Raw genomic sequence first — 27,795 nt, forward strand, 5'->3', positions numbered from 1 at the left:
CAGGAGAGAAGCATAACCAATATATTTAAAATGTTGCAAAGCTCTAACCAATATTGAAACTTGAGTCAACATCAGAGTTAATTGTAAATAAAAACAATGCAAATGAAAAGAATGTTGAATACTGTTTTTCAGTATTCACAGCTTATTTGATATATAAAAATTCATACTAGAGCCCTGGCTGGTGTAGCTTGAGTTGACTGAGCACTGGCCTGCAAACTGAAAAGTTGCTGGTTCATATCCAGTCAGCGCCCATGCCTGGTTTGGGGTCCAGGTCCCCAGCTGGGGGCATGGAAGTGGCAATTGATGAACACATCTCTCCCATGTTAATATTTCCCACCCTTCTCCTCTCTCTAAAAGTAAATAAAATCTTGTGTTTTCTTGTTTTCTGGATATTTTGTTTGTTTGCTTGTTTGTTTTTAGAGAGAAGGGTAGGAGAGAGGGAGAGAAACTGATTGTGTGGTTGCCTGTTGCATGCCCCCTACTGGAGACCAGCAACCCATGCATGTGCCCTGAACTGGGGATCGACCAGGGACTCTCTGCTCTGCAGGCCTGTGCTCAATCCACTGAGCTACACCAGCCAGGGCAAAATCTTATTTTTTAAACTAAAGAATATTTATTTATATTGCACTAAGACTTTATCTTAGGATATACTAAATTGTGTCAACATCCCCCACCCCAACTTGAAGGATTAGTACAGATATGAAAATTAACTGGCAAAAACTTCCTTCAGAAATCATCATAACAATGTTTAAGTAAGAAAGGGGTGAGGGTTATGGGATTTTCAGATTGAAGAAGATTCTTACATATCATCTAACACATTCAGTCCTGACTATAGTGTACCAAAATGGAAAACAGGATTACTGTAATAGAAAATGTTAGTACAGATCAATATACACATCTGTGTTCCAAGCCCAACCTCGACCATCTAATGCTTCCAGCACAACTACTTCCCAGCCTGTATAACCCTTTTTAAAAAGTTAAGAAGAATTCCCACTAGACAAAACTTTAAAAAAGAAGATTGTAGGAAACTGTGTAGCTAAATTACAGCCATACTGTCTCTCAGGGAATGCACACAGATGGAATTATGTGTTCATAATAAAGAATGAACAGCTGTCAAAAATATGCATTTCACAAGAACCCATAGAATTTATGCCTGAAAATTGCTGTTGGGATATTAAAAAACTTAGGGAAGTATATAATTGAAAAACTTTCAAAATGTCAGAGAATGCACAGTAGAACATTAATGAATGATACTTAGTTTTCAGTTATTGCTCCAAATCAGAATTCTTACTATAGAGAATCATCCAAAATGTAAAAACATAGACAATTACCTTTTAGTGTATTTCCAAACATCTAGGACATGGGTTTTAGATATGTATCTTATTATGTATTGACAGCAGTTGAGATATTTTGAGAAGGAAGTATTCATGTGGTTCCAATCTCATATCACTTCATGCTACTAGGTTTTTATTCATAATGTGTGTGTGAAATAATGGGGTTCATTGTTGCTGCCTAACATATCTGCGAACTCTTGTATACTAGGTGAGTTTCACTCATGTACTTTTCCGTAGAAGACTGAGGACATTGGAATGCACAATGTTTGAAGAAACTCTAAATGGAGATGCCCTTTGTGGTTGACTCAGACTTGTTACATGTCTCCATGCAGGGTGTCTTCTTTTTGGCATTAATGTAAGAAATAGAAACATTAAGTACTTTACCAAGATACCCTTTATAGAAACTATTACATCAATGTATTAAAATCCTGATGTATATTCAGGGTAGTCAGATAGAATTGATGAATATCAACTGGTATGGTTAGAACAAAAAAGTGGTCAGGGATATGTGAGAGAGTATGGACACCTTGTCCCCAAGTACATGAAATTGTTCATCTGTATTTGCTAAATAATTAGCTTCCTGTTCCAAAACCAAAGAAAACTCTGCTATGAGATCATTATATCACAAGGACAGAAACTCTTGCTTAATGATTGTAATGTGTGTTGACAAATGGTGACACAATCCTTTTGACATGCTCTATTTAGGTGATGTGAACTTACTGTTGTCATTAATAAAGTTAGATGAAGTTGATATGTTTATCAACTTCAAGGTTCATATATTTAGCCTTGCTCAAACTTGTAGGTAACAATATACTACTTGGTAATGCACTGCAGTTATGTCATTAGGAATTTCTTCAGTGACGAGACATTCATGTGAAAAAATTCTCCATTGTTGATGTTTTATGGTACCTACTAGAACATTATGATACAGATACAATAGAGATGACATGTGATTGTTTTAGAGTTCAGCTAAGGCACTTGATGATATTGCTGGTATGCCTTTTATTTTCTGTAATTAGGAGCCTTAAACTGCCACTACATTTTCCCACAATTTCATGCTCTAAACAGTAGCTCACAGAGTCACAATTAAATGTACAGGGTCCATTAGAAGTAACACCTGCTTGAGTGTGCTTGTTAGGGTACATGAATGTCTCGCATAAGATGGAGAAGCAATTTGAATGTTTCATCTAAAATACATTGTGTATGGGAAAACATATTTGCCAATGACACCTCAGACAAGGCTTTAATCTCCAAAATATATGAAGAACTTACATGACTCCACTCTAAGAAGACAAGCAACCCAATTAAAAAATGGGCAAAGGACTTAAACAGACACTTCTCCAAGGAGGACATACAGAGGTTCCAGAAACACAAGAAGATGTTCAATATCGCTAGCTATCAGAGAGATGCAAATGAAAAACACAATGAGATACCACTTTACACCAGTTCAGAATGGCCATCATAAATAAACAAGTGTTGGAGAGGTTGTGGTGAAAAGGGGACCCTAGTACACTGTTCGGATTGCAGACTGGTACAACCACTATGGAAAAAGTATGGAATTTTCTCAGAAATCTAAAAATGGATCTGCCTTTTGACCCAGCAATTTCACTGCTAGGATTATATCCTTAGAACCCTAAAACACCAATCTGAAAGAACGTGTGCACCCCAATGTTCATAGCAGCACAATTTACAATAGCCAAGTGTTGCAAGCAATCTGGATGCCCATCAGTGAATGAATAGATGAAAAAACTATGGTACATGTACACAATGGAATTCTATGCAGCAGAAAGAAAGAAGGAGCTCCTACCCTTTGCAATAGCATGGATTCAACTGGAAAGTATCAGGCTAAGCGAAATAAGCCAGGCAGTGAAAGACATACCATATGATCTCAGGTTTGACAAGAACCTGAACCACAAAACAAAGAAACAAGCAAAATATAACCAGAGACACTGAAATAAAGAATAGACAGAGTTCAGAGGGGAGAGGAGAGGGAATTTCAGGGGAGAAGGGGAAGGGTTTACAGGAACGAGTATAAGGACGTGGATAAAAACTAGGGGTGGTGGAAATGGGAGGTAGGAGGGAGGGTTGGGTGGGTGGGTTGGGATAGGAGTAACAGAAAATTATACTGCAACAACAATTTAAATAAAATTTAAAAATTAAAAAACATTGTGTATGTGATATTGCATTATATAGCATTAAATACTTATGACTGTGTAATAAAAGATTTTATAATTAAAAAGGTGTGTTATTTGTGCCAGACTATTGAAGTTATTGAAATGACATACTTAAAACTGCTGTGACTGATAGTCTTCTCTCACCTCAGGGTGTCCTGACATTCTTCATGAGTGATGTTCACATTCAGATCCAGCACACCTAGGTGTGAAAGTGGTGTTTGTGGTCCTGTTACTGTGGCAAGTGACCTCCAGTGTCCACCACCAGGAATTTGTTCTCTTTCCAAAACAATGACTATATGTTCTTTTGTAAGTCACCTTAATTTTTTCCACTGCATGTGAAATATTTTAATAGTCCTGAGATCAAAAACTTCGGAACTGATTTGCAAGAAAGATCTAAAAGGTACAACTGTTTCATTCCTGACTCTTAAAATTTAACATTAAGGTACTTTTAGGGTCAATGTGAGGTTAAAACTCAAAACCCTGACAAAATCCAAATCAAGGATATGATCCTATTGCCTATTGCAGTCAGATTCCAGTTGATTTAGATGGTTCCCCTGAAGTTACTCCTTTGGACACAAATCCAAATTGGAATCTATACTTTTTGGGACGCATGAGAAGCACAAGGACCCTGAGATAAATCTAAAAAGCCAGATGTGTGTCGCTATGAGTGGTGGGTGTAGATAATAAATGGAGCTGTTATGTTTCACATAGAATGCTATTTAAAGAAAAAAAAATATGCCCTGACTGATGTGGCTCAGTGGATTGAGCCTGAGCTGTGAACCCAAGGGTCCAGTCAGGGCACATACCTGGGTTGTGTGCCAGGTCCCCAGTGAAGGTGGTGGTACACGTGAGAGGCAACCACACATTGATCTTTCCCTCTCTCCTCTTCCCCTGTCTAAAAATAAAACCTTTTTTTAAAAAAAGTACTGTTGTGCAGTTTACAGTTCTATAAAGTTGTATTATGAAAATTTTGGGGAACCGCCCTGTCTGGTTTCAGAAGCTGTAATCCCCCCATGACAGGCTGAGAGAGTGGCCTTCAGACCATAAGCCACTAAGGAAACAAAGCTTATCTGCCTGGCAGGAGCACCACCTCTGCTCATTTTCCCATAACTATCCCCCAATGGTTGATCAGTTAGCCAGTGACGTGTAAGATTCCCCAAGGGGAGAACGACCTAAGCAAGGCCTGATCATGTGAAGGCCCCAAGGAAGGCCTTGGGGGGCTACAGCAAAAGGGGGTGATGGACCCTCGCTCTTCGGCTTTGATAAAGACTGAGTCCTCTTTCTGCCTGCAAGAAGTCTAATTTCTTGGCTATCTTGCCTCCGCTGGCTGACTTAAGTCTGAAACAATGACAGGGGGCAGTGCAGCCCTGTGCTGGAAAGGGCAGGCTCCCCAGTTGATCAGGCCTGAGAAAGAATACAGAAACAACTGTGAAACCTGCTTTGCTAAAAATGCTTAGTTAAATGATAAAGGCCTGAGCCGGGAAGGAGTTTGTTTTGGAAAGTTTTGTAGCCTTTTTGCTGATAGACTCTGACTCAGAATGAGCCCTAATAGTTCTTTGTGTGCTATCTATCATTTGATCCTTTCTGCCTTATAATGATTAATAAGCTGTACCTGTATTCCTGTGCAAATTAAACCAAATAAAAACCTGTCAAGGCAAGGGTTGGGGCACTCTCCTCTTGAGAGAGTGGCCTGGCTGCTCCAAGGCACTCTCCCCTTGAGAGAGTAGATGTTCTGTCCCTTTTCCTCCATGGGACTTGGTACTCTGTGTCAATTTATCTTATATCTCATACCACACACACTGTGGGCCAGTGTCACTGGCCAGTGCTGTGGGTACTGTCAGCGACAGAAATCACTGTGATTTGATAAACTTTCAATAATCCTTGAAACTTAGTATTTGTTAGGAGAAGGTAGCTGGGGAAAGTGCTTATTTCCCAAGAAAGGCATTGTTACTAGTACTCTTAGATATGACTAGGTGAAGTCAGGAACAAAGAAAGAACTAGATTTGTATTCCCAGGAGAACCGGAGTTAAGAAAAAGATCATTCCTCCCTCTGTCGCCCAGAAATAGGTCCATGAAGTACATTCTGCCTGGCAAAAGTGCACATTTGTTGTGGACTGGAGACCTCTGAGTACCGCCTTTCTTTTTTTCTTTATTTTTCTGAATGTGGAGGTTTATTGAGGTGTGCTTGTTCTGTTCCACCATAATATGTGAGGAGGACCCTACATAGGTTTTTGAATCGGAGGAGTCTTATTAGACACTTATGTTTATTTGTCACTGAAGTCTAGGACTTTAAATTTTCTTTTGAGGGGAAAAGTAAATGTATTTCCCCCCTGTAACTCAAGCATGTGCAGCTGCAGGGGATACAGATGGAGTGATGTTTTGAGTAAAGTTTCCCTCTGGCTTTGAGTTTACTTTACAACCCTTCAACTCTAATGGGTACTTGACAAAGTTATAACAGTGTTCTGAAACAGACAAGATGCCAGATATGACATTTTCCAAGATCTGGCTCAGTACTTCTTCTAGTTGGAAGAGTACACAGAATGAATTCTGCTAGGGAGTCCTACCCTGGGCACCCTGTAGTCCATGGATGGGTTGGGCAGTGGTGGGAAGAAAACGCATGTAGAGAGTTTGTGGATTTGTATTTAAATATTTTTGAAACCACTCTTTTTTATTAATGACCTAAATTAGGAGACTGATAACCTACCTGTATTTCTAATATGAACCCTCCTAAAGTAGGGCATTGAATAAATTAAGTAATTGCATTGGAAATAGTAACTGTATTGAGTGAGAACAAAGGCAGGAAAAATTTCTGATGGAAGCTGCACTGTTATATAATTAATGTTACAATTATCAACCTCTGGTGTGATTACTCATCTGTGCCATTTAATATAAAGTTTGATGTAGGTATAAGATATAAGATGCATGGTTATAGCATGGAGAAAAATAAATTTTTATTGTGGTAAGCCAAACAAAATCTAGGAATATGTTTTACCACAACAAAACATCCAGGAAGGACGTTTTCTTTGTCCCTTTGTCACTGGGGGGTTTTCAGTGAAAGAATTTTTTTTTGTTCTTGCATCTTTTTTTTAGTGACATTTTCTTTTCTCTTAAGTTTTTTTTTCCTTTATTTTTAGAGATGGGGGGGAGGGAGAAAGAGAAGAAAATGTCAATGAATGGTTATCTCCCAAGCACCCCCTACTGGGAACCTGGCTTGCAACCCAGGCATGTGTCCTGACTGGAAATCAAGCTAGCAACCTTTGGGTTCACAGGCCACCGCTCAATTCACTGAGCCACACCATCCAGGGCAACATTTTTTTTTTCAACTGATCTACCTGAACCTCCCAAAGTCAAGGCTGCAGATAGGAGCATTTTATCTCCAACAATTGTACCACTTTGAAATATTGATATCAAGAATTCGCTTTTTATATTTTCCCCATTCCTTCTATTTAACTTTCCTTATCCTTTAACATTGTTAGTTATTTTTCTTATTTTTCAAATTTTTTATTTTTATAAATAGGAAAGAGGACAGAGAAAAACAATTTCTGTTTCTACTTACACATTCATTGATATGTGATTTTAAGAGAAAGAGGGAAACAGAGAGTTAGGTAAATATAAATTTTTCGTTCCACATATTTATGCATTCATTGGTTATTTTTTATTTTTATTTTTAGAGAGAGAGGTAGAGAAATATCAGTATGTGGTTGCCTCTAGCATGCCCTGTACTGGGGACCCGGCCTGCAACACAGGCATGTGCCCTGACTGGGGATGGAACCTGCGGCCTTTCAGTTTACAAGCTGGGATTCAATCCACCGAGACCCACCAGCCAGGGACCATTGGTTGATTGTTGAATGTGGCGTGAGCAGGAATAAAACCGCTACGTTGGTGTAGCGAGACAATGTTCTAACTCACTGAGCTACTCAACTATGGCTTTAGAGTAACCATTTATATTTAATTGAGAAATACATTGCCTTTTATTGTCTAACCGTCCTGAATGAACTATGTGTTCTCATTTACCACAATTGTACATTTTAAATGGTTTGTCATGATGAAATACTTGTAAATAATCTCAAAGGCCTAGGCCTCTTTCTCCATGCTGCCTGAACATTGGGTAGCCTCAGGACTGGATGAGCTGTTTCAAACTTAATCCCTTCACAGGCAGATAGTTCAAAATGATGTACAGAAAACCAAAGCAAACAAAATGAAAATAAAAGAACCTTTATGTTTTATAGGTGTTTGTTAAATTGCTATCCTTTCTTGACAACTGTTATTTTAAATTTTCGTGATGGTCCTGGCTGGTATAACTCAGTGGGTTGATTGACAGCCTATGAACTGAAAGGTCACAGTGTCCATTGCCAGTAAGGGCACATGGAAAGGTTGTGGGCCAGGTCCCCAGTAGGGGGAGGTGAGAGAGGAAAGTGATCAGGTATGTATCTCCCACATCAGTTTTCGCTCCATTTCCCTCCAAAAAAAAAAAGAAAAGAAAAGAAAAGAAATCTTTACAGTTTTCTTGACGTATAGGCAAATAATATGTTGTTTTCATTTTTGTTGGATGCAGAATACATTCTATGTTTCACATTAATTTTTTCTTTGTCCCATAGTCACATGCACGTTAATTTCCCAGTTTTTGAGAATTTCCTAAAAGACTTTTCTGCTACTTTTTTTGTAATTGCATCGAAGCCATACAAAATGGATCCAAAGACAAATGCGATGATCAAGGAAAGAATGCAACCTTCGAGAGCAATGTATACGACTGCAGGCCCTAATCCTGAGTCAACTCCAGTCCCCTATCCAGGTGGCCACCGCCTTCTGCCTTTACTTGAGAACCCTCTCCTGCCCGGAAGCACTCGGCTCTAGACAGTAACTTGGCAGCAGCACGCATGCGCACTTTGTTTTTCACCGGCGGCGGTTTCTGAGCAGTGAAGGTCACGTGAGCCTGCTTGGTGTCGGTCTTTCAGGTTTCAAGTCAGAGGCTCTCAGGCCGCTCTCCTGAACGCGGGAAGCCTCGCTATCACTGTGGGCCTTGGAATACTCGCTGCTGCGCCTCCCGCAGCTCTGAATCCCACATACAGGTGAGACGCCCCCCAAACCCCGACCGTTTTCCCTGCGGAGGGCCCATTTATGCGGAAACCCTGAGGAGATTTCTCCTCCTTCCGGTTGTTCAATTCCGTCCACCGCGTGTATTTGGAAAGCCGTTCCCTGGGCAGCCGGCCCACCCTGCGCCCTTTAAAGCCTCAGGAGACATCGCGAGTGGAACAAACAATTTGTGCGCCTCGCCATTCTCGGCCCACGAAGGCCGAATTGCCCCCTCGGTGTGGGATCTTCAGCCCTCTCCACAGACATCCCCCCGCCCCACGGACACACAGTGGACCAAGAGAGCGGTTGGTGGAAGAGTTGGGGGGGGCACGTGCAGGGAGGACAGTTGTGAGGTTGTGAGGATGAGCGAGCAGAAAGACAAACAGCGCCGAGTCATCCATTTAATAAGAGGCACGTCAGACAGGGAGAGTGGTTCGGAGGAGAGGAGTTGGAGGAGCGACCTCAGGGACAGAAAGGCGGTTTGGAGAGACGGGTTTGAGTGGGAAACTGCACTGAAAGTCAGGCAGCTGTGGGGTGACACGAAAGACAGTAACCGGGGCAGCAGAGGGGACACAGGCATGGGGGAGGGGAAGCGCGGGAGCCAGAAGTGTACGGAGATGGGAGCGATCAGAAAGATCGGGGAGAAAGAGCAAGTGAAGCTGAAATACCGTAGGTTTCAGGAGTTTCGCGGAACAGGTGTAGGGAAGGAATAGAGAAAAGAGGAAAAAGGAGGAGATGGGGGAGAGGAAACACAGAAAAGGACCACAGTGCAAAAGAAACGGGGAAGAGAAGGAAACAGATCCATAGGCAGAAATAGGAAGTAGCGGTAGGAGTAGGGGAACCGGGATATCGATGAGGGGTGAGCTGATGGGATGTGACTGATGAAGCTGTGAGATATCCACTTGTACTTTATATATTTACTTTAACATTTGCTGAATTATAGATGTGAATAAGAATGTTAAATCTCCGGATTAAAAGTTTGATCTTTCTTAGCTTCCAGCTGCAGCTCTTACTCACTCAGAGGGGGAGACTTGTCTGTCAGTTATTCCCTTCTCATTTCCCGTGATGGCAAAAGGGAGGTGGTGACCTGAGACAAGAAATGACTGGGTCTCTCACCACCTAAACGTTTTCAAAAAAAAATATTCAAAACGTTGGGCCTTTTTTTTCTCCTGTGAATTTACTTTTTTCTCACTCTCACATTAAATTCATTTAAAAAACCTACTGAGAGAAGTCCTAGTCTATTAAATATCTGCTTTTCTGTAAATAATCATGAACTTTTGAAATGAGCATTGGTGACATATCATGACCAGCTCTTATCATTGTTTTCTAAGTAGAAGGTAGTCTCACATTTTTTGACACTTAAACTTAGAAATCATTACCCTTTTTTTAAAGCCAATGCATTTTCCTTTTAAATTGATTGTATCTCGTTTAATTCCTGAGCCCTGCATCCTTCCTGTTCGTTATCATACGTCCATTGGTACTTAATAATACCAGGCTATTCCAGTGTGCACTTGGTAAGGATGTCAGTGATCTTAGCAGTCAGCACCTAGTTTCATGACTTCATCCAATGTTGAGCAGCCTTTTCCTTCCCTTTATGTGATTTGTTTAATTAGTGACTATGAGCCACAAAGGAACTGTTCCCCTCACGTCCCCGTTGTCCATTCACTGAAAGTATTGAAGGATGTACTGGAGTGACCTTCCACCTATTCATGGTGAAGTGATTTGACAGGCATATTTCAATAGCTGACTTTTCCCAAAGCTTTTAGCATGAAGATCTCTATTCTCTGCAATTATCTGAGAGAAGAGGAAGTCAATCTGCCTAGGGTGCTGCACTTGTAAAAGTTCTTGCTTCAGTGCCTCACAGTACCCAGAGTTCTGAGATGTGCTGGGTCTACTATCTGTTGCCGAGAGCTACTGAAATGAGCTCTAGGGGAGTAACACGGGCACCAGGAGGGAACTAGATAAAGATACCATTTTGTGGTCCTCACTGCTGACCTACAGATTCTTAACCTAGAGTAGGGCCCGGATCCCCAAGGGATCTGCATGCTCATTAAACTGAAAGGTTCCCCCTTGGTTCTTATTAGCTCACTTGAGGAGTTTTAAGAAAAGACATCAGCTGTGTGCTCCCCCACAGAGTTGGTCAACTGCTGTGGGTGGGGCATGGTTGTTTATTGAGGTCTTGTACCAGATTCTAAGGCGGTCTCTGGGAGTAGCAAGAGGGACACCAAATGCATTTGTGAGTGTGAGGAGCAGGCTTTGTTCAGGGAAGATAAAAGGGTGCTGTGCTGGGATTGGGGTTCAGGAGAGCAGTGCATGTTCTCATTGCTATAGGAGTTTGTGGACGTCTGTGGGAGGAAAGACCACCTGAAAGGAGAAAAAAATCTCTCAGTGTGGTCTCCATGTACGAGCTCATTGTTCCTGACTCTGCTATGACAGAGGGCAGGAGAGAGTGGCCTTTTCATCATTTCCAGGTCCTTCTGCCTGTGGGTGTGGGGGAAGAGGATTAAGAGGCTGTGGGGACACCTTTGAAGACATGTCCTCAACGCGCACACTTGACTCCTCAGCACATCATCCCCTGAGAAAACAGCCCAGAGCTTGAGCAGGATGACATGGCCGCTTCTCAGGTAAACTGTGTGTCCTGGGCCAGAGGCTCTGATGAGTGGATTTCCTCCTCAGATGAGTGGATTTAGATCTTACAACATTTATTTCTCTACTTCTGATGTTGTTGCTTAGCGAGGTTGTTCTTTAATTTTTTCTTTTTGTGATTTTCAGGGTCAACAGTTTATGTACTTTTATCTTTAGTTCCATAGCCTTCTCTTCGTTATCTTTAGCTCCCTGAGGTCAAGAATTTGCACGTTGAGGTAATGACCTTCTACTACTGAACACATCCCCTCTGTGACATATCAACATGGGAAGGCACCCATGTCCAACATCCCTGTTGGGATGGGCTCAGAGGCTCAGTTGTTGGTGGGGAAGGGACATGTAGGCTTTAAGTTCATGTGGCTACAGCATCAGCTCTGTCGGTCAGGGGTAAGAAAACTCACGATTTACTGGTCAGGATAGCTCAGAGAGTTCTGACAAAGAAGAGTAGATAGAGAAGAGACTTGTTTGCTCGTTTTGTACAAAAGTCTTGGTACTTAAATGCACTGATTAGGGTACAAAACAGGACAGGTACATGTGAATTTGCATTTGCAAAAATTGATGTTTATTTGTGATCATTTTCTCATAATGATTTTCTGATTTCTGTATTTTTGCCAGTAATGTCACAGTAGTGATGATATGTACTTCTGTATGCCTCAGTCACCGCATATGCATAGCTCCAGTCTACCTGATAGTCACCTGACTAAGGTGCTGTCTTAACTATGGAGTTAAGTTTCCCTTTATCATTGACAAGGTTCTAGCAGGGAATTACTGAGAAGTGTGATAAAATTTATCACATTTTATCTGCAAATGTTGTTGTTATTTGGGTTTGTTTGCTTTGGAAAATGAAGGCCCTGCATTTATTTCCTCAAGATAAATGGTTTCAAACATGAAGGATTTAATCAATGAGGCCTTACTCTTGTAAATTTTGAGTATATTCCACATTCACGTTACAGACATATTGTATTTCTTAGTTTTTGTATTTTCAGTAAGGTTTACAAGAGTAGTATAAGTGTATTTTCAGTTCAGTTAAATTTGTAAGGTAATAGTTCTCCACTAATGATACACAAAATGTTAAGAGAAATAAAAGACTATGAAATAATAGCTCTAACGTTATGTATGTTCCTCTCCTTATTGTGTTTACAGAACATAAAGAGCACCATCCACAATTAGATTTATGAGATTTACAGAATCACAAACTTTGATTTCATTGACATGAAAATTCTGTTTTCTGTCACTTTTCAGTTGTTCCTAGTTTCCATATATCTGCCAGTCTGTGTGCATAAAATGTTAACATTTCGGTTATTTAGGCTTCTTACTCTCCTCAGATGTTTGCATTCTTCTCAGTCACGGAAACACCAATGAATAGTCATGAGGTCTCTTTACATGTATTTGCCTGTGTTTGTTGAAAAATTGTACATCAAGTTTGGAGAAAAATTTAGCTCTACTCTACTATATGTTGCACAAAAATCTCTTATAACACAAGAAGAATAATTTTGTTCTAAGATTACTTATACAGAAGTTTCAAATAGTATTTTGGCGGCTGTTTCTTATTTCTTAAAAACTGTAAATTTTATAAAACTTTTTCAGTTTCAAGATATGTATGAATTGTGTATTCTTTTGTGTGCTGTTCAGAAGTATGGCACATGGACCAGAGACATTGCTGTCAGTAGTAAAAAGTGAGCTCGTTAAAGAAGTGGAAACACAGGCCCCATCCCAGAACTCCCGTATCAGAATCTGTGCTTGTACAAATCTTCAGTTCTCTCTTGTCTGAATTAAATGTGAAAAAGTACTTATACTTTCAACTCACCATGACTTTTGTAGCTGAGAAATGTACACAGCTCATTCTGGATTGATACAAATTCAACACTTACATACATATGCATGTGTAGATGCCTTCACTTTAAAGTTTATTTTCCTAAAAAGTAAAGTCTCTGTTTAGGGTTTGTGGTAGTCAACCTCATTTCTCAGTGTTTGAAAATACAATAGAGTATATACCTGAGTCAAAATGATATTAGTAAGTAACTCAGGATACTCTTTTAGCTCAAAACCACTTCTGCTAACACTGTTTGCTTGTTAGATGACATTGTGAACTCTGCTGTTTCAGGGATTGTTGACCTTCAGGGACGTGTCAGTAGATTTCTCTTGGGAGGAGTGGGAATGCCTGGACCCAGGTCAGCGGAAGTTGTACGTGGAAGTGATGTTGGAGAACTACAGGACCCTGGTCTCCCTGGGTGAGGATGACTTCCTTTCAGACCTCCTGCTCCACCTAGGGGTTTTGTTTTCTTTGTTAGTTGAACATCTTCTAGGGACTTCTCCTTGTGTGGGAGCACTTCAGATTCTTGCTCTCAATGGAGAAACTGGAAGGTATCCAATGTAGAAAAAAAAGGTTTCGTGAAGAATGTGACTTAGAAACTTTTAGTGTCTGAAAACTTTACATGTGGTCTAGAATAATTAAGTTGTTACTGAAAACAGTATTTTGGAAAAATCATTTTCTAGAATATTTTATATTACCAGTTTAGTTACCTGAGAAGAAAGTGGAATGGAAAGTGGGAAAATTTCCTCAAAGCTAATGATTCTTTTTCATATAAACAGGTCTTTTTGTCTCTAAGCCAGTTCTGGTCACCTTTTTGGAGCAAATGAAGGAGTGCTGGATTATAAACAGGGAAAAGATGGTATCTGCCCCTCCAGGTAGGTGGGAATGGGGAAGCACATGACACAGATGAGAGGCCCAAAGGTCATGGAGGAAGCCTGACCTTCAGGTGTGGTTTGGGAAGCTGTGCTTCAGTGGATGGGATTTTGAGAAGCCCGGGTCTAGTTCTGCTGCTGTCATAGATGGCCAGTTTGTCTGGAACATGTCCGGTGACCTCTCTCATACTGTTAGCACTGGAGCCAAAGTCTTTTCCTTCACTTGAGAGAGCTGCCGTGCTCTGGCTTGTCTTGCATTGCTTTGGGAACCCGGGAACATCTGTTTATGTTGCTGGGAAATGTATGTTAAGCTTTTTTCTTTTTAACTTTTCCTTTTTTCTCATGGAAAGTGATTATGAAGAAAAAGGTTGAGATACTGGAATTTGGTACAGAAGTGCCAAGAACTCTGGAAACAGGTGTCATGTTTTCTGGTTTATAAAATCTAATACTATGGAGGCTTCAAATAAGACCCTATGAAATTTAGACTGACTCAGTGATTTCATCACAGCGAGATGCACCACCCAAAATGAGACAATCTGATTTTTGTTTCACTTCAAAATGTCTTTCTGCTTAGTATCAAACAGCATAAGATGTTTATAGTGTATGTTTTAACTCCTTCACGTGAGAGTAGTTTACTGTGTTTATTTACCTCATAAAGTTCTTCAGTAAGTTACTGCCATAGCTGACTTGACAACACTGCCCACCATGTAGGAAAGTCTCTATTGTTACCTGATTTCTTCCTCACTATCCTTTGGTAAGAAGTGAGTTACAGAATTATTAGGCACTTCATATATTTTAAATTGTTTGGTGGTGCTTTGGTGCTCACTGATTCTGCCCCTTGAGTGTGTTGCTTGTAGAAGTGGTAGGGTGGCAGTCTAACATGGACTTAAGCTGTCCACTGGCTGTGGGTCCTCCCTGGAGGTGCAAGGTCAGCCACCACCTCTGAATTGCCCAGGATCACCTGGAACACATTACAGAGTGATGTGCAGATGGCTCCTAATTCAGCTGGGTTTGTAGGGTCCCCAGAGAGGGCAAGATGTGATCCAAGGCCAACTGTGGGTAGTGCTGGCATGTGTCCATTGAGTGAGCGGTAGAGGATATGTATATACCAGATCCAGCTTGATTGAAAGGTTTGGGAGAGTCTGAACCATGACGCAAGAGGGGCCGTTTGTGTGGAGAAGCCACTGGACATGGCTTGGATGGGTTCTCAAGTTGAATGGGGCAAGGTCTCAGGGAATCACTAGGACAGGGCTATAGCACTAGCCAGGTACGTGGAGATTCAGATATGGTACCTTCCTACTATCTCTATGGTAGAGAGGGCTCAGCAAGGGAATAATGGCCTCAGACAGGACTTCTGTGTGGGTGAAAGCTGCTCCTCCTGCCTCAGCCCTGAAGCCAGACAGTTGAGTCCCTCCCTGAATGTCCCTAGCACCTTTCAATCTGTTGTCCCAAGGCTAGAGAGCAGAGCTTGTGAGTCCCAATAAGTCTGTGTCAAGCCCTGTAGGAGGAAGACTTGGATGTCAGCATCCCTCAGTCTCACTGAGCTATAATCTTCACTGGTTTTCCATCGTGTTTCCTTTTCAATGATAGATTCCCCAAGTTTAGTTGAGTTATGTTTTTGTTTTTATTCATATATTAGAAAAGTGAATGATAGTTTTCAACTCAGTACACTTAATGTACTGTGGGACTTAATGAAAATATGAATCAGCCATATGTCATTTGCCATTAAAATTATATGCACATTTGTCTGTTTTTTAACCTTATGTTTTTTATGACTTACCATATTCTGCCATGTGTAACTAGCTCCTGTGTGTAATGCACCCCCACATACTCTGCCCAAGGTTTCAGGAAAAGAGTATGTTTTATTTTAAATTTTTAATTCAGGTCTGTATTTATTTATATTTAGTTATTTGTTCTTTAGTGTTACAGAGGAATTTTAGCATTTTCTTAACCATATTATGGTATAGGAAATTTTATGTAACAAATAATTACAAAGTACAAGAATCTGAAAAATCCGTTATTTCAGGTGCTACCCATATATAATGTTCATCTTTAGTACATCTTTAGTGTTCCCTCAAAAATTTAGGCAAAACGGGGCACAGTATACATGGGAAAATATGGTATCTTGTTTCTTTCTGTGATTCGTTAATGGTTGACGTTTGTTTTGTCCAGTGTAGTTACTGTAATAGGGTTAATTTTTATATCGGTTTGTGGGTGAATTTGTATTCTGTTTCAGTGAGATGAAAATATCCCTAAATTGAATATAATTTTTGGAAAGTTTTAGAAGTATCTCTTTTAGAAACATTGTGTTTTAAAATTTGTTAAAAAATCATGTGAGCACAAATGTAGCATCTTTTTTTTTCAGTATATTTTATTGATTATGCTGTTACACTTGTACCATTTTTCTCTCCCCTTTATCCCCTGCCACCCTGAACCCGGCTTCCCTCCATCATTCCTCCCCTTAGTTCATGTCCATGAGTCATACATGTAAGTTCTTTGTCTTCTCCATTTCCTATATTATTAACCTTCTGCTGTCTGTTTTGTACCCACCATTTATGCTTCTTATTCCCTGTACCTTTTTCCCCCCCATTGTTTCCCCGCCCCTCCCCACTGATAACCCTCCCTGTGAACTCCATTTCTGTGATCGTGTTCCTGTTCTAGTTGTTTGCTTAGTTTGTTTTTCTTCTTGTTTTTCTTTAGGCTCAGTTCTTGATAGTTGTGAGTTTGTTGTCATTTTACTGTTCATATTTTTGATCATCTTCTTTTTCTTAGATAAATCCCTTTAACATTTCATAGAATGAGGGCTTGGTGATGATAAGCCCTTGAACTTGACCTTATCTGAGAAGCCCTTTATCTGCACTTCCATTCTAAATGACAGCTTTGCTGGACCAACTAATCTTGGGTATAGATGCTTGCTTTTCATAAATTTGAATACTTCTGTCCAGCCCCTTCTTGCCTGTAAGGTTTCTTTTGAGAAGTTAGCCTATAATAGGCTTATGGGAACTCCTTTGTATGCAACTGTCTCCTTTTCTCTTGCTGCCTTTAAGGTGCTATCCTTATCGTTAATCTTGGGTAATTTAATTTTGATGTGTCTTGGTGTGTTCCTGTTTGGATCCAAGTTGTTGAGACTCTCTGAGTTTCCTGGACTTATATTTCCTTCTCCAAATTGGAAAAGTTTTCTTTCATTATTTTTCAGATAAGTTTTCAATTTCTTGCTCTTGCTCTTCTCTTTCTGGCACCTGTATGATTCAGATGTTGGAATGGTTAAACTTGTCCCAGAGGTTCCAAAGCCTCTTCTTATTTTTTTGAATTCTTGTTCCTTCCTTCTGTTCTGGTTGAATATTTATGTTTTCCTTTTGTTCAAAATTGTTGAATTGAGTCCCGTTTTTCTTCCCTTTACTGTTGGTTCCCTGTATATTTTTATTTCACTTTGTATAGCCTTCACTTCTTCCTTTATTTTGCACCCATACTCATTCATCTCTGTGGGAATCCTGATTACCAGTGTTTGGAAGTCTGCCTGTGATAACTTGGCTGTCTGTTTGTTGCTTAGTTCTTTTTGTAGATTTTTGATCTCTTCCTTCATTTGGTCATATTTCTTGGTGTCTGTGCACCTGTCATACTTAAGGGGTAGAGCCTGAGGTATTGGGTAGTGTGGGGAACCCACTTCATTGCATTGTGGCACTGTGTGCAGTGGAGGTGTCAGGGAGGGAACAATGTTGTTTGGTCCAGTCTCCCTGTTTTCAGTCACTTCCCCCACTATCTACAAAGCGAATGTGCCCTTCTGGTGGTGGGTGTGTGGGCTTGTGTACATTCTAGGACCCCATTGGCCCCTCCAACAGAATCTCCTGTAAGACTGACAGTTTTTCCCGCCTCTGCAAGCCCCCTTAGGTTTTGAGAGCCAGAGGTTTTGAAACTTTGTTTTTCTGTGCTACAATCGTAGATTACACGGTCTGTTTTTCTCCCCAGTTGTTCCTCCTGGTGTATGTGCACTTGAATGTGGGTCGGCCCCCACCTCACCCCCCTGTCTGCCTGCCGCCAACCTACCACAAGTCCTCTTATCCCTGACTATCCATCTCCATCCCTTCTAGCAGTCCAGATTAATGCTTCTTTTTTAACTCATTGTTTGTTAGGTTTCCATACAGTTTGATTTTCTTGCTGTTTCAGTTTTTTTTTTTTTTTATGTTGGTTGTTATTTCTTTGGCTTGTGTGAGGCAGGAAGGCTGTTTACCTATGCCTCCATTTTTGCCAGAAGCCCCCCCAAATTTGGCATCCTAACCATCTATAACTGTATAGTCCATTTATGTTAAGTATATTCCCTTTGTTGTCCATGTGACCTCTTGCAACTTTCATCTGGCAGAAATATCTCAGTGTACATTAAACAACCATTTCATCATTTGTCTTAAAACCTAGGCTCAGGTAATTATCTTTGTTTTTTCCTTGTGAGGTGGACTCCATTAGATTACTTACCTAAATGCACCCTATATTGTCTTTGTGACTTGTGTGCTTCTCTTAAAAAACATCCAGAATTTTGTTATTGTGGTATGTGTTGTTAAGATCTCTTTCAATTTCCTGACAGAATATAATTCCTTTGTATGTATATACTACATTATTTTTATTTCTTTATTTATCCATAGACATTGGGGTTGCTTCCACCTATTATATGCTTTTGTGAATTGTACTATAGTCAACACAGGTGTGCTAATGTCTCTCTCAAGTCCTGCTTTGAATTCTTTTGGACAAATACCCAGAAGTGGAAGCATGCAATTAGAAAACAATTCTAGTTTTAATTGTTTTATATCCCACTTGTTACTGATTCTGTGTGTACTAATTTATCTTTCATTCAGTCATGTACAGGGTCCATTTTCTCCACAATTTTGAAAATCACTTAATATTGTTTCTGGTTATTTGTTTGTTTTTGATACTGGTCATCTTAATTGTGAATTTATACACATACACACACACACAGTGTGTGTGTGTGTTAGTAGAGAATGCAAACACATGATTCTTGGACGTTAGTAAAGAACCATAGGAAAGACACAGAGACTTGAGTAAACATACATCAGAGAAGAAGGTCTGTGAATGACTTTTTCAAAGAGCAGTTTTGGTTTTGCAGCCAAATTGTGTAGAAGTTAATAAGAACTCACACATACATAACCCCCACCCTTTCTCAGTGCTCCCACCTGAAGAGTACATTCATGATATTTATGAAGTTAAATTGGTCCATCCTTATGAACCAAAGTTAATGTTCTTTGGTGAAATACTAAGGGGCACAATTACTGGATCATATAATAAGTGTATGTTTAGTTTTGTTAGAATTTTCAAACTCTGTTCCCTAGGGACTGTACAATGTTACATTTTCACCAGCAATGAATGAGAGTTCCAGTTGCTCCACATCCACAGCAGCATTTGCTGTTGTCAGCACTGCTCGTTTAGTTTTCCTATGTATTTCCTTACTGACTTAAGATGTGGAGGTTCTTTTCAGATACTGATTTTCTATCTATGTATCTTTTTTAGTGTGCTTTCTTTTAAGGTGTTTGAGCCTTTTTAGGCAGGTTTGTTTTCTTGTCACTGTTGAGTTTAAAAATACCTTCGTGTGTTACCTTCGTATGTAATCCTGTATATGTCATCTTTAGCAAATATTTTTTCTTAGCTTGTGGATTCTCCTTTTTTGTCTCATGATGAGTATTATATATATTTTTTTCCTTAATGTTTTAGTTAAGACATGGGAGTTTAAATCTTAATAATACAGAATGAAAAAGAAAGATGGTTAAGAATGTATCTTGAAACAGTGTGATGTGGCCCTGACTGGTGTGGCTCAGTAGATTGAGCACCGGCCTGTGAACCAAAGGGTCACTGGTTTGATTACCAGTCAGGGCACATGCCTGGGTTGAGGGCTGGGCCCCCAGTAGGGGGTGTTTGGGAGGCAGCCACACCTTAATGTTTCTCTCCCTCTATCCCCTTTCTCCTTCCCTTCTCCTCTGTCTGAAAATAAATAAATATGCTTTTAAAAAAAAAAGGAAAAAAATGTGATGTGTATACTCTGAAGATTGCTTCATATTCAATACTTTGGAGATTATGTTTGCAGTTGTATTTTTAGAATATAGAATATAAACATATAGAGTCACATCATGAAGGGGAACGTGATGAGATAATCACTTTCTGACATTACATGTCAATTAAAATAACATTTTTAGTTTCTTCCAAATTGTACAGTACTAATAGAGCAGTGGTGATTTTTTCAGTTCTATATGTTCAGTAGTGTAAAGAATGCTGCAGTTGATATGGGTGTGCATACACTGCTTTGAATTTGTATTCTCATATTCTTTAGGTAATTCCCCAGAAATGGAATTTCTGTGTCCTGGAGTACTTGTTTGTGAATTTCTGAGGAACCTTCATCTTCTTTTGTGTAGTGGCTGCATGAGCGTTGTCATTTCTCTTTATCATTGCTGGTGCTCGTTTGTTGATTTATTTGAATTGTCATCCTGTAACATGTGTGATGGTATTTCATTGTGGGTCCAAGTTGCATTTCTCTGATGATGAATGATGTTGAACATGTTTTCATATGTCTATTGGCCATTTTTCTGTCCTGTTTCAAGAAATATCTATTCAGGATATCTACCATTTTTTAATGAGATTGTTTGATTTTTTTCGATGTGTAAGTTCTTTATATATTTTGGATATTTAGCATCATTGGTGGATAACTTTCCCTATTTGGTAGATTGGTTATTTGTTCTTTGTTTTGTTGATGGTTTCCTTTGCTGTGCAAAAACTTATATTGTTGTAGTCTCATTTGTTTATTTTTTCTTGATTGCTATATCTACTTACATATATACACATATTTGTAACATCTACAGCAGATATCATTGACTATCTATCCTTTATTTCAGTGTTTTCATAGTTCCAGGTCTTACATTCTGGTTTTTAATCCATTGTGAGTGTATTTTGGTACATGGCATAAGAAAGTGGTCTAGTTATGTTATTTTCTGTGTATTAGTTCAGTTTCTTTTGTACAGCTTATTGACACTAACTTTAGTTGAGTTTTGATAACCCACTACCATCAGACCAGCCTCTCTCGCACAACTTAAGAAAGAATCTGTCTATTCTCATTGTGTGTCCCTAACTTTTTTCTTATAGATTAGTTAACCATATGTCTTTGGTCATTTCTAAAATTGTGTTACTTCCTTTATCATAGTGTTTTCTTAAAGATAACTTTATATATTCAGAATGCTAAATTTTTAGAAAATATATGCTTTGCACTAATTTTCTTCCTTTCCACAGGTTGTGTTTTTCACCCACTGATGATGTGCAGAAGTTTTTCTATTAGGTATAATCGTATTTGTCTCTATTTACTTTGTTTACTTTTTCTTTTGGTGTTATAGTGAAAAAAATATGTCAAAATCTTTTTTATACCTTTTCATTTAGTAGATTAACAGTTATTGGTTTTATGTTAAATTTTTCCTCCATTCTTATTCTCTATTTGTATATTATTTCATAAAGAGTCCAACTTTACTCATTATTTTAGACATGGACAACCAGTTTTTTCAGCTATCTTTGATGATGTGAATATCCTTTTCTTACTTGGCTGTATTCAGCATCCTTGTGGAAGGTCCTTTGACCTTATACAGGAGAAGTTGTATGTAGGCTCTTTCATTCTCTGTGTTTAATTATATATGTCTGTCTTAATGGTTTTATATCCTTTATCAATAAGAGAAGCTTTGAAATATGTTTTTAAAAATATTTTATTTGAAAAAGAAAGATGGATCTGCTACTCTTTGCAATAGCATGGATGCAACTGGAAAGTATTATGCTAAGCAAAATAAGCCAGGCATTGAAAGACAAATACCATATGATCTCACCTTTAACAGGAACCTAAACAACAAAACAAAGGAACAAGCAAAATATAACCAGAGACACTGAAATAAAGAACAGACTGACAGAGTTCAGAGGGGAGAGGAGAAGGAATTTCAGGGGAATTTCAGGGGAAAAGGGGAAGGGTTTACAGGAATGAGTATAAAGGACACATGGATAAAAGCTAGGGGCGGATGGAAATGAGAGGGAGGGGAGGGCTAGGTGGTGAGTTGGGATGGGAGTAAAAGATAGAAAATTGTACTGCAACAACAATTTAAATAAAATTTAAAAAAATTATATTTTATTATATAAAAAAGAATATTTTATTTATATAGTTTTATGGAGAGGGGATTGAAGGAGGAGAAAAGGGAGAGAAACATCCATATGCAAGAGCAACATCACTTGGTTCCATCTGTGCTGCTTTCAAAGGGGAGATAACCTGCAACCCAGGCATCTTGGAATTGAATCAACCGCCTTTTGTGGGAAATGATACTCAACCCACTGAGTTATACCAGTCAATCCCCATCTTAATTTTGAATGAACTATTCTATTTTTGTGAAAAATATCGTTGGATTTTGATAGGTATTGCTTTAAATGTTTAGATCACCTGGGGTACTACTGATGGCGTACACTAATCATTCCAATGTATGATCATGGGATAAATTTTTTTGAAGTTTAGTTTATTAACCCTCTTGTGAAAAACCTGCAGAGTTCTCACTGATAAAGTTACTGAGGAATCTTGACTTATTTTTTTTGTTAGCACCAATATTGGCCTTTGCAGTCCCCCTGACTTTGTTCATTGTGTTCTTGTGTACCTATCTCTGTTTTCATCTTCTCATACTGGCCGTTTTGTACAAGTGTATGTTTGGGATTTTTTTGTGTGTGTAATTTATTGGATCATAAATCAAGACAAAGCCAGTTGTCTTGCCACCTCCAAAATGGGTTCTGAATCCCAACACAAAACTGAAATCTGGGCTGGTCCTATATCTTTTGACTATTTTTTTTTAATTGCTTGAAAAGGAACAAGTATGGCATGAGCAAGTACTATTTCCCAAAATTGACCATGTAACTATGACCTTTCATAATGGAATATGTTACCTCTAGCACTGGTTGTGGTTGGTTGTGGTTTCTTGGTTTCCTGGTGCAATCTGTCAAGAGTCACAATTCCGTTTCAATCAAATATATTATGCTGAAAGGCAACATAAACCACAAGTGCCATTACCCCGAGACAGAGTGGCCAAGAAATCAGTGAAAAGAATGGAGACCACAGCTCTAACTCTAAACATTTCAGCTAAGAAGTAATTCATCAACAGTTTCATATTTCTGGAAGGAAAGGAAATTAATCAATACATGCTACGTCCTTAATGAAACGGACAATTCTTACTCTTTTTTGCATGCCTTTCTCTGTAATCACAGGGATCTAGGCCACATTGTGATCAGCAGGCACAATTCACAGTACAAAGACCAGTCCCTTAATAAAAGTAAAGGTATTTGCTTCATTAATTTAAATACTGTACATTTTTGTATTCGCACATAAATTACTGTGTCATTTATGATGGTAACCAATCTTCAAGAAACCAAGGAAGAAAACTGAATTTTTTTTTTCTTTAATATAAACTTTTTGATGTGACTTTTTCTTATACCTTTTCTTGCTTTGAACATTTAACTCTCTTTAGGAGTACTCAAAAATGGAATGTGGTCAAAACCTGCTGGTAGGGTCAGTGTATGCTCCCCAGAGTGTCAAAGCTGTGAAACTATTTTGTATCTTGCAGCTGTGTCATCTGAAGACAACGAGGCCTTGTCGAGAAAGCCAGGGATAGAAGATTTTTTCTCTAAAGTAATACTGGTAAGATACTGAAGGTGTGCCTTTGATAATGTAATGAAGGCCTGATAAGAAAGTGTGTGATAAGGAAAAAGCATGTTAAAAGGAACTTAACTAACTTAGGACAGTTATTCCTTGAAAAAATCCTTGTTACCTCTACAGGTCAAAAATGGTACACATTAGGGAAATATCCTACTTTAAGTTAGTGACAATGCAGATAAATGTGTTTCTAAATGTGAGGACTAGAAACAATATCCTATGTGTATATATTTTTGCAAAGTCAGTCAGGACATTTAGGAATTCACATAATCCATGGTGTGAATAATCATTTGAATTGATTAAATTGTAGATTTAGTTAAATTTTCCATCAGTGCTTTCTAAAATTTAGTGATATATAATGCACATAGACAATTTAAATATGATCATTTTTTAAATTAAAGACTGATTATCCTTTGTTGAGAAATAAGGGTTGTTTTCATATTTAAATATGTATCATGTATACTTGGGAGTGAGTTTTAAAAAAATTTGATTCATTTTTTTAGAGGGAGGGGAGGGGAGGGAGAAAGAGAAAGCCAAACATTGTTTTGTGAGAGAAACCTCAAATGGTCCCCATTTGCACACACCCTTACAATAGATGGAACCTATGATCTAGTCTAGCTCCCTGATTGGAACTAGAACTGGAAAGCCTTCACTTTGTGAAACAGTGCTCAACTAACCAGTCACACCCTCCATGGCTGGGCGCATTTTTTAAATACATACAACCAACATTGTTTAGTAGATGTCACAGAATAGTTATTTGGGAACAAGTGTACATGTGTAATGAAATTAAAGCTGTTACTAATGGCCTTTCTGTCTTCATTAATTACCAGAGTACATATAGTGAAGACAGAAGTTATCAAGGTAATGAACATTGGAAAACTTTTGACCATGGCTTTAATCCTTACAGACATCAGAATCTTCAGCTTCCAGACAACCATTATGAAGACCAAAAACTCTTTGACAAAATGTCAAATTACAGTACACATCAGGTTATTCCTATTGTGGAGGAAACAAACAAACCAGGAAGATATGTCCAGTCTTTGAAGCAGTCCTCCAATCATATTAAACAAGGGAATACTGGTACCAGTGAAGTCACTTACCAATGTGTACCGTGTAGCAAAGTCTTCAGTCATAAACTCAATCGAAATAGACTTAAGAAATGCCAGACTGTAGAAAACCATTATGAATATATAGAATGTGGGAAAACATTCAGTCAGCCTTTAGGTCTTACTGTACATCAGAAAATTCATGCTGGAAAGAAGTTCCAAAAATGTAAATTGTGTGGCAAAGCCTTTAAAAGGCATTCATGTTTTAGTGCACATGAGAAAAGAATTCATACTGGGGAGAAACATTACCAGTGCAGAGAATGTGGTAAAGCCTTTAGCAAGTTGTCATACCTTAAGCGGCATGAGAGAATTCATACAGGAGAAAGGCCTTATCAATGTAGAGAATGTGGTAAAGCCTTTAGCCAGTCCTCAGGGCTTATTCAACATCAGAAAATTCATACTGGGGAAAAGCCTTATAAATGTAGAGAATGTGGTAAAGTCTTTAGCAAGTTGTCATACCTTACACGGCATGAGAAAATTCATACAGGAGAAAGGCCTTACAAATGTAGAGAATGTGATAAAGCCTTTATGTGGTTGTCAAACCTTACACGACATGAGAGAGTTCATACTGGTGAGAAGCTTTATCAATGTAGAGTGTGTGGTAAAGCTTTTAATCAGTCCTCAAAACTTAAATGCCATCACAGAATTCATACTGGAGAAAAGCCATATAAATGTAAAGAATGCGATAAATCGTTTCGCCAGTCCTCAGCCTTTATTCACCATCAGAAAGTTCATACTGGAGAGAAGCCTTATAAATGTAGAGAATGTGGTAAAGCCTTTACAGAGTCCTCAATCCTTACTAAACATCAGAGAATTCATACTGGGGAGAAGCCTTATAAATGTAGAGAATGTGGTAAAGCCTTTACAGAGTCCTCAACCCTTACTAATCATCAGAGAATTCATACTGGAGAGAAGCCTCATGAATGTGGAGAATGTGGTAAAACTTTTAGGGTGTCCTCAACTCTTACCAAGCATCAAAGAATTCACACTGGAGAGAAGCCTCACAAATGTAAAGAATGTGGTAAAGCTTTTAGAGTGTCCTCAACCCTATCTAAACATCAAAGAATTCATACTGGAGAGAAGCCTCATGAATGTAGAGAATGTGGTAAAGCTTTTAGGGTGTCCTCTACCCTCATTCAACATCAGAAAATTCATACCTCATATTAGTCTTATAAATGAAGAGGATGTGGCAAATCCTTTAGGCAGTCCCCCACTGTTAGAATAAAGAAGTCATAATGTAGAAAACCCTTATTAATATAGAGAATTTGTAAATCATTTTGCTAGCCCTCAAATCTTACTCAAGATTAGAAAATTCATACTGGTGTAAAGCAGCCTTATATCTGTAGGAAATGTGGCAAGGCCTTTAACCAGGGGTTAAACCCGATTGGATATCAGAAAGTTTATACTGGACAAAAATTCTCCAGATGTAACCATTGCAAAGTTTTTAAGAATACTCAAAACTCACTCAGCAGCACAGAATTTATGAGACTGAAGAGAAGGCTTAGGAATATGTAGAATATGGGAAACACAAAAAGAGACCTACAGATACGAGGAATGTGATAAAGCCTTTTCTTTGCAGTGGATTCTTGGTAGATTTTGTATAATTCATTCTCATGTTTTACAAATGTGAAAATGTGGAAAGCCATTTTCTGCCACTGATTAATTACTAAATATCAGAATTTACAAAAGAGGTAAATGTTAGAAATGTGAATAATATGGCAAAGCTTTTATTTGCTTCTCAAAACATACTCATCAGATTATTATGGAGACAGCTTGTATTACCAAACAGACCCATGGTGAGGAGACAAAATACTATTACCAAATGGACCCCCTTTCTTCTCACAGGGTCCCCCTGTTTTACGTTCACCTTGTTCGCTGCCAGGAAGTTATGGCTCTCAATGTCAGAGATTGGTGAAAACGAAAAGAATTATTTATTCAAAAGTTGTACAGACTTAGAGTAATGACTTAATGTCTTTGTTAAAATCCCAAAGTCCCTTAAAACACCCACAAACACACAGAATCCTCCCTTCCCCCTTTACCCAGTCTGGGGTACCATATCTCAGGAAAAGAAATAGACATCAATGGCTCTGGTAGCCCCTGATTCTTCTCAGTAATCTGTACTCAGCTGGCAGGCCTTGTGTGGTTCTCAGAACCATCAGCTGTGTTGCCAGGATCTCCAGTTAATCCAAAACTATGTGGCACCTTCTCATGACCCATTTCACCCCTTTTCTTCCCAAAGATAAAAAATGTGGAAAAGCTTTAACAAGTACTCTGACCTTACTCAACATAAGAATTTATTCTAAAGAGAAAACATGAATGAAAAGAATGTTTAAAACTTTTTTTGCACATTAATAGCTTATTTGACACATGAGAATTCATATGAGATGAAAATCTTAAAGGTCTGTGAACTTACAAATTAGGTGGGTTTCAGTCATCTACTTTGCCATAGAAGACTGAGGACATACTAATCCACAATATATGAACAAAATCTAAATGGAGATACTGTGTGGTTGACTCCAAACTTTGTTGAATGTCATCACAAGGGCATATTTTTTGCATAAGAAAGAGAAACAGTAAGCCCTAGCCAGATAGCTCAGTTTATTAAACCATTGTACCAATTCAGCAAGATTGCAGGTTTGACCCCTGGTCAGAGCACATACAAGAACCATCAATGAATGCACAAATAAGTGGAATAACAAATGGACGTTTCTTTCTCTATCCCTTCCTCTCTGTGAAATCAATAATTTTTTGAAAAGAGAAATACTAAGAATTGTTTTGTAATAACTTTTGTTGGAATAAAATTTATGTAGCTCTGGCTGGTGTGCTCAGTGGATTGAATTGGTTTATATTTGTGTGCATGAATGTATAAATGTGCAAGTCAATGGTTTTTGTAAATGTTATCATTATTTCATAAGTTTTTTAATTTAATAATTGAAATCATATCCTGAGCTCTGGTTGGTGTGGGTCAGTGGACTGAGTGCCGACCTGTGAGCCAAAGGGTCACTGGTTCAATTCCCAGTCAGGGCACATGGTTGGGTTGTAGGCCAGGTCCCCCTCAGTAGAGGGCACAT

General features: G+C 38.8%; 1 protein-coding gene across 3 annotated transcripts; it reads left to right on the forward strand.

The window, feature by feature from the left end:
• Positions 1-8,420: 8,420 nt before the first annotated feature.
• LOC123824186 (zinc finger protein 626-like) lies at positions 8,421-27,539 on the forward strand. 3 transcript variants are annotated; one of them, XR_006786666.1, is made up of 7 exons: positions 8,425-8,577; positions 11,053-11,205; positions 13,329-13,455; positions 13,817-13,912; positions 21,188-21,233; positions 23,530-23,603; positions 24,449-24,469. XR_006786666.1 is itself a non-coding variant. In XM_045847309.1 (6 exons), the coding sequence occupies exons 2-6, from the start codon at positions 11,191-11,193 to the stop codon at positions 25,889-25,891; spliced, it is 1,755 nt and encodes a 584-aa protein (XP_045703265.1). In that variant the 5' UTR covers positions 8,421-8,577; positions 11,053-11,190; the 3' UTR covers positions 25,892-27,539. The 3 variants fall into 3 exon arrangements, 2 of the variants coding, with proteins under 2 accessions (XP_045703265.1, XP_045703267.1); XM_045847309.1 differs by lacking the exon at positions 21,188-21,233 and having other exon boundaries at positions 8,421-8,577; positions 24,449-27,539; XM_045847311.1 differs by lacking the exons at positions 21,188-21,233; positions 24,449-24,469 and adding an exon at positions 24,526-24,699.
• The last annotated feature ends 256 nt before the right edge of the window (positions 27,540-27,795 follow it).

The sequence above is a fragment of the Phyllostomus hastatus genome, unplaced genomic scaffold (assembly GCF_019186645.2).
Source record: "Phyllostomus hastatus isolate PE091 unplaced genomic scaffold, TTU_PhHast_1.1 phas_contig_549, whole genome shotgun sequence".
Lineage (NCBI taxonomy): Eukaryota > Metazoa > Chordata > Mammalia > Chiroptera > Phyllostomidae > Phyllostomus > Phyllostomus hastatus.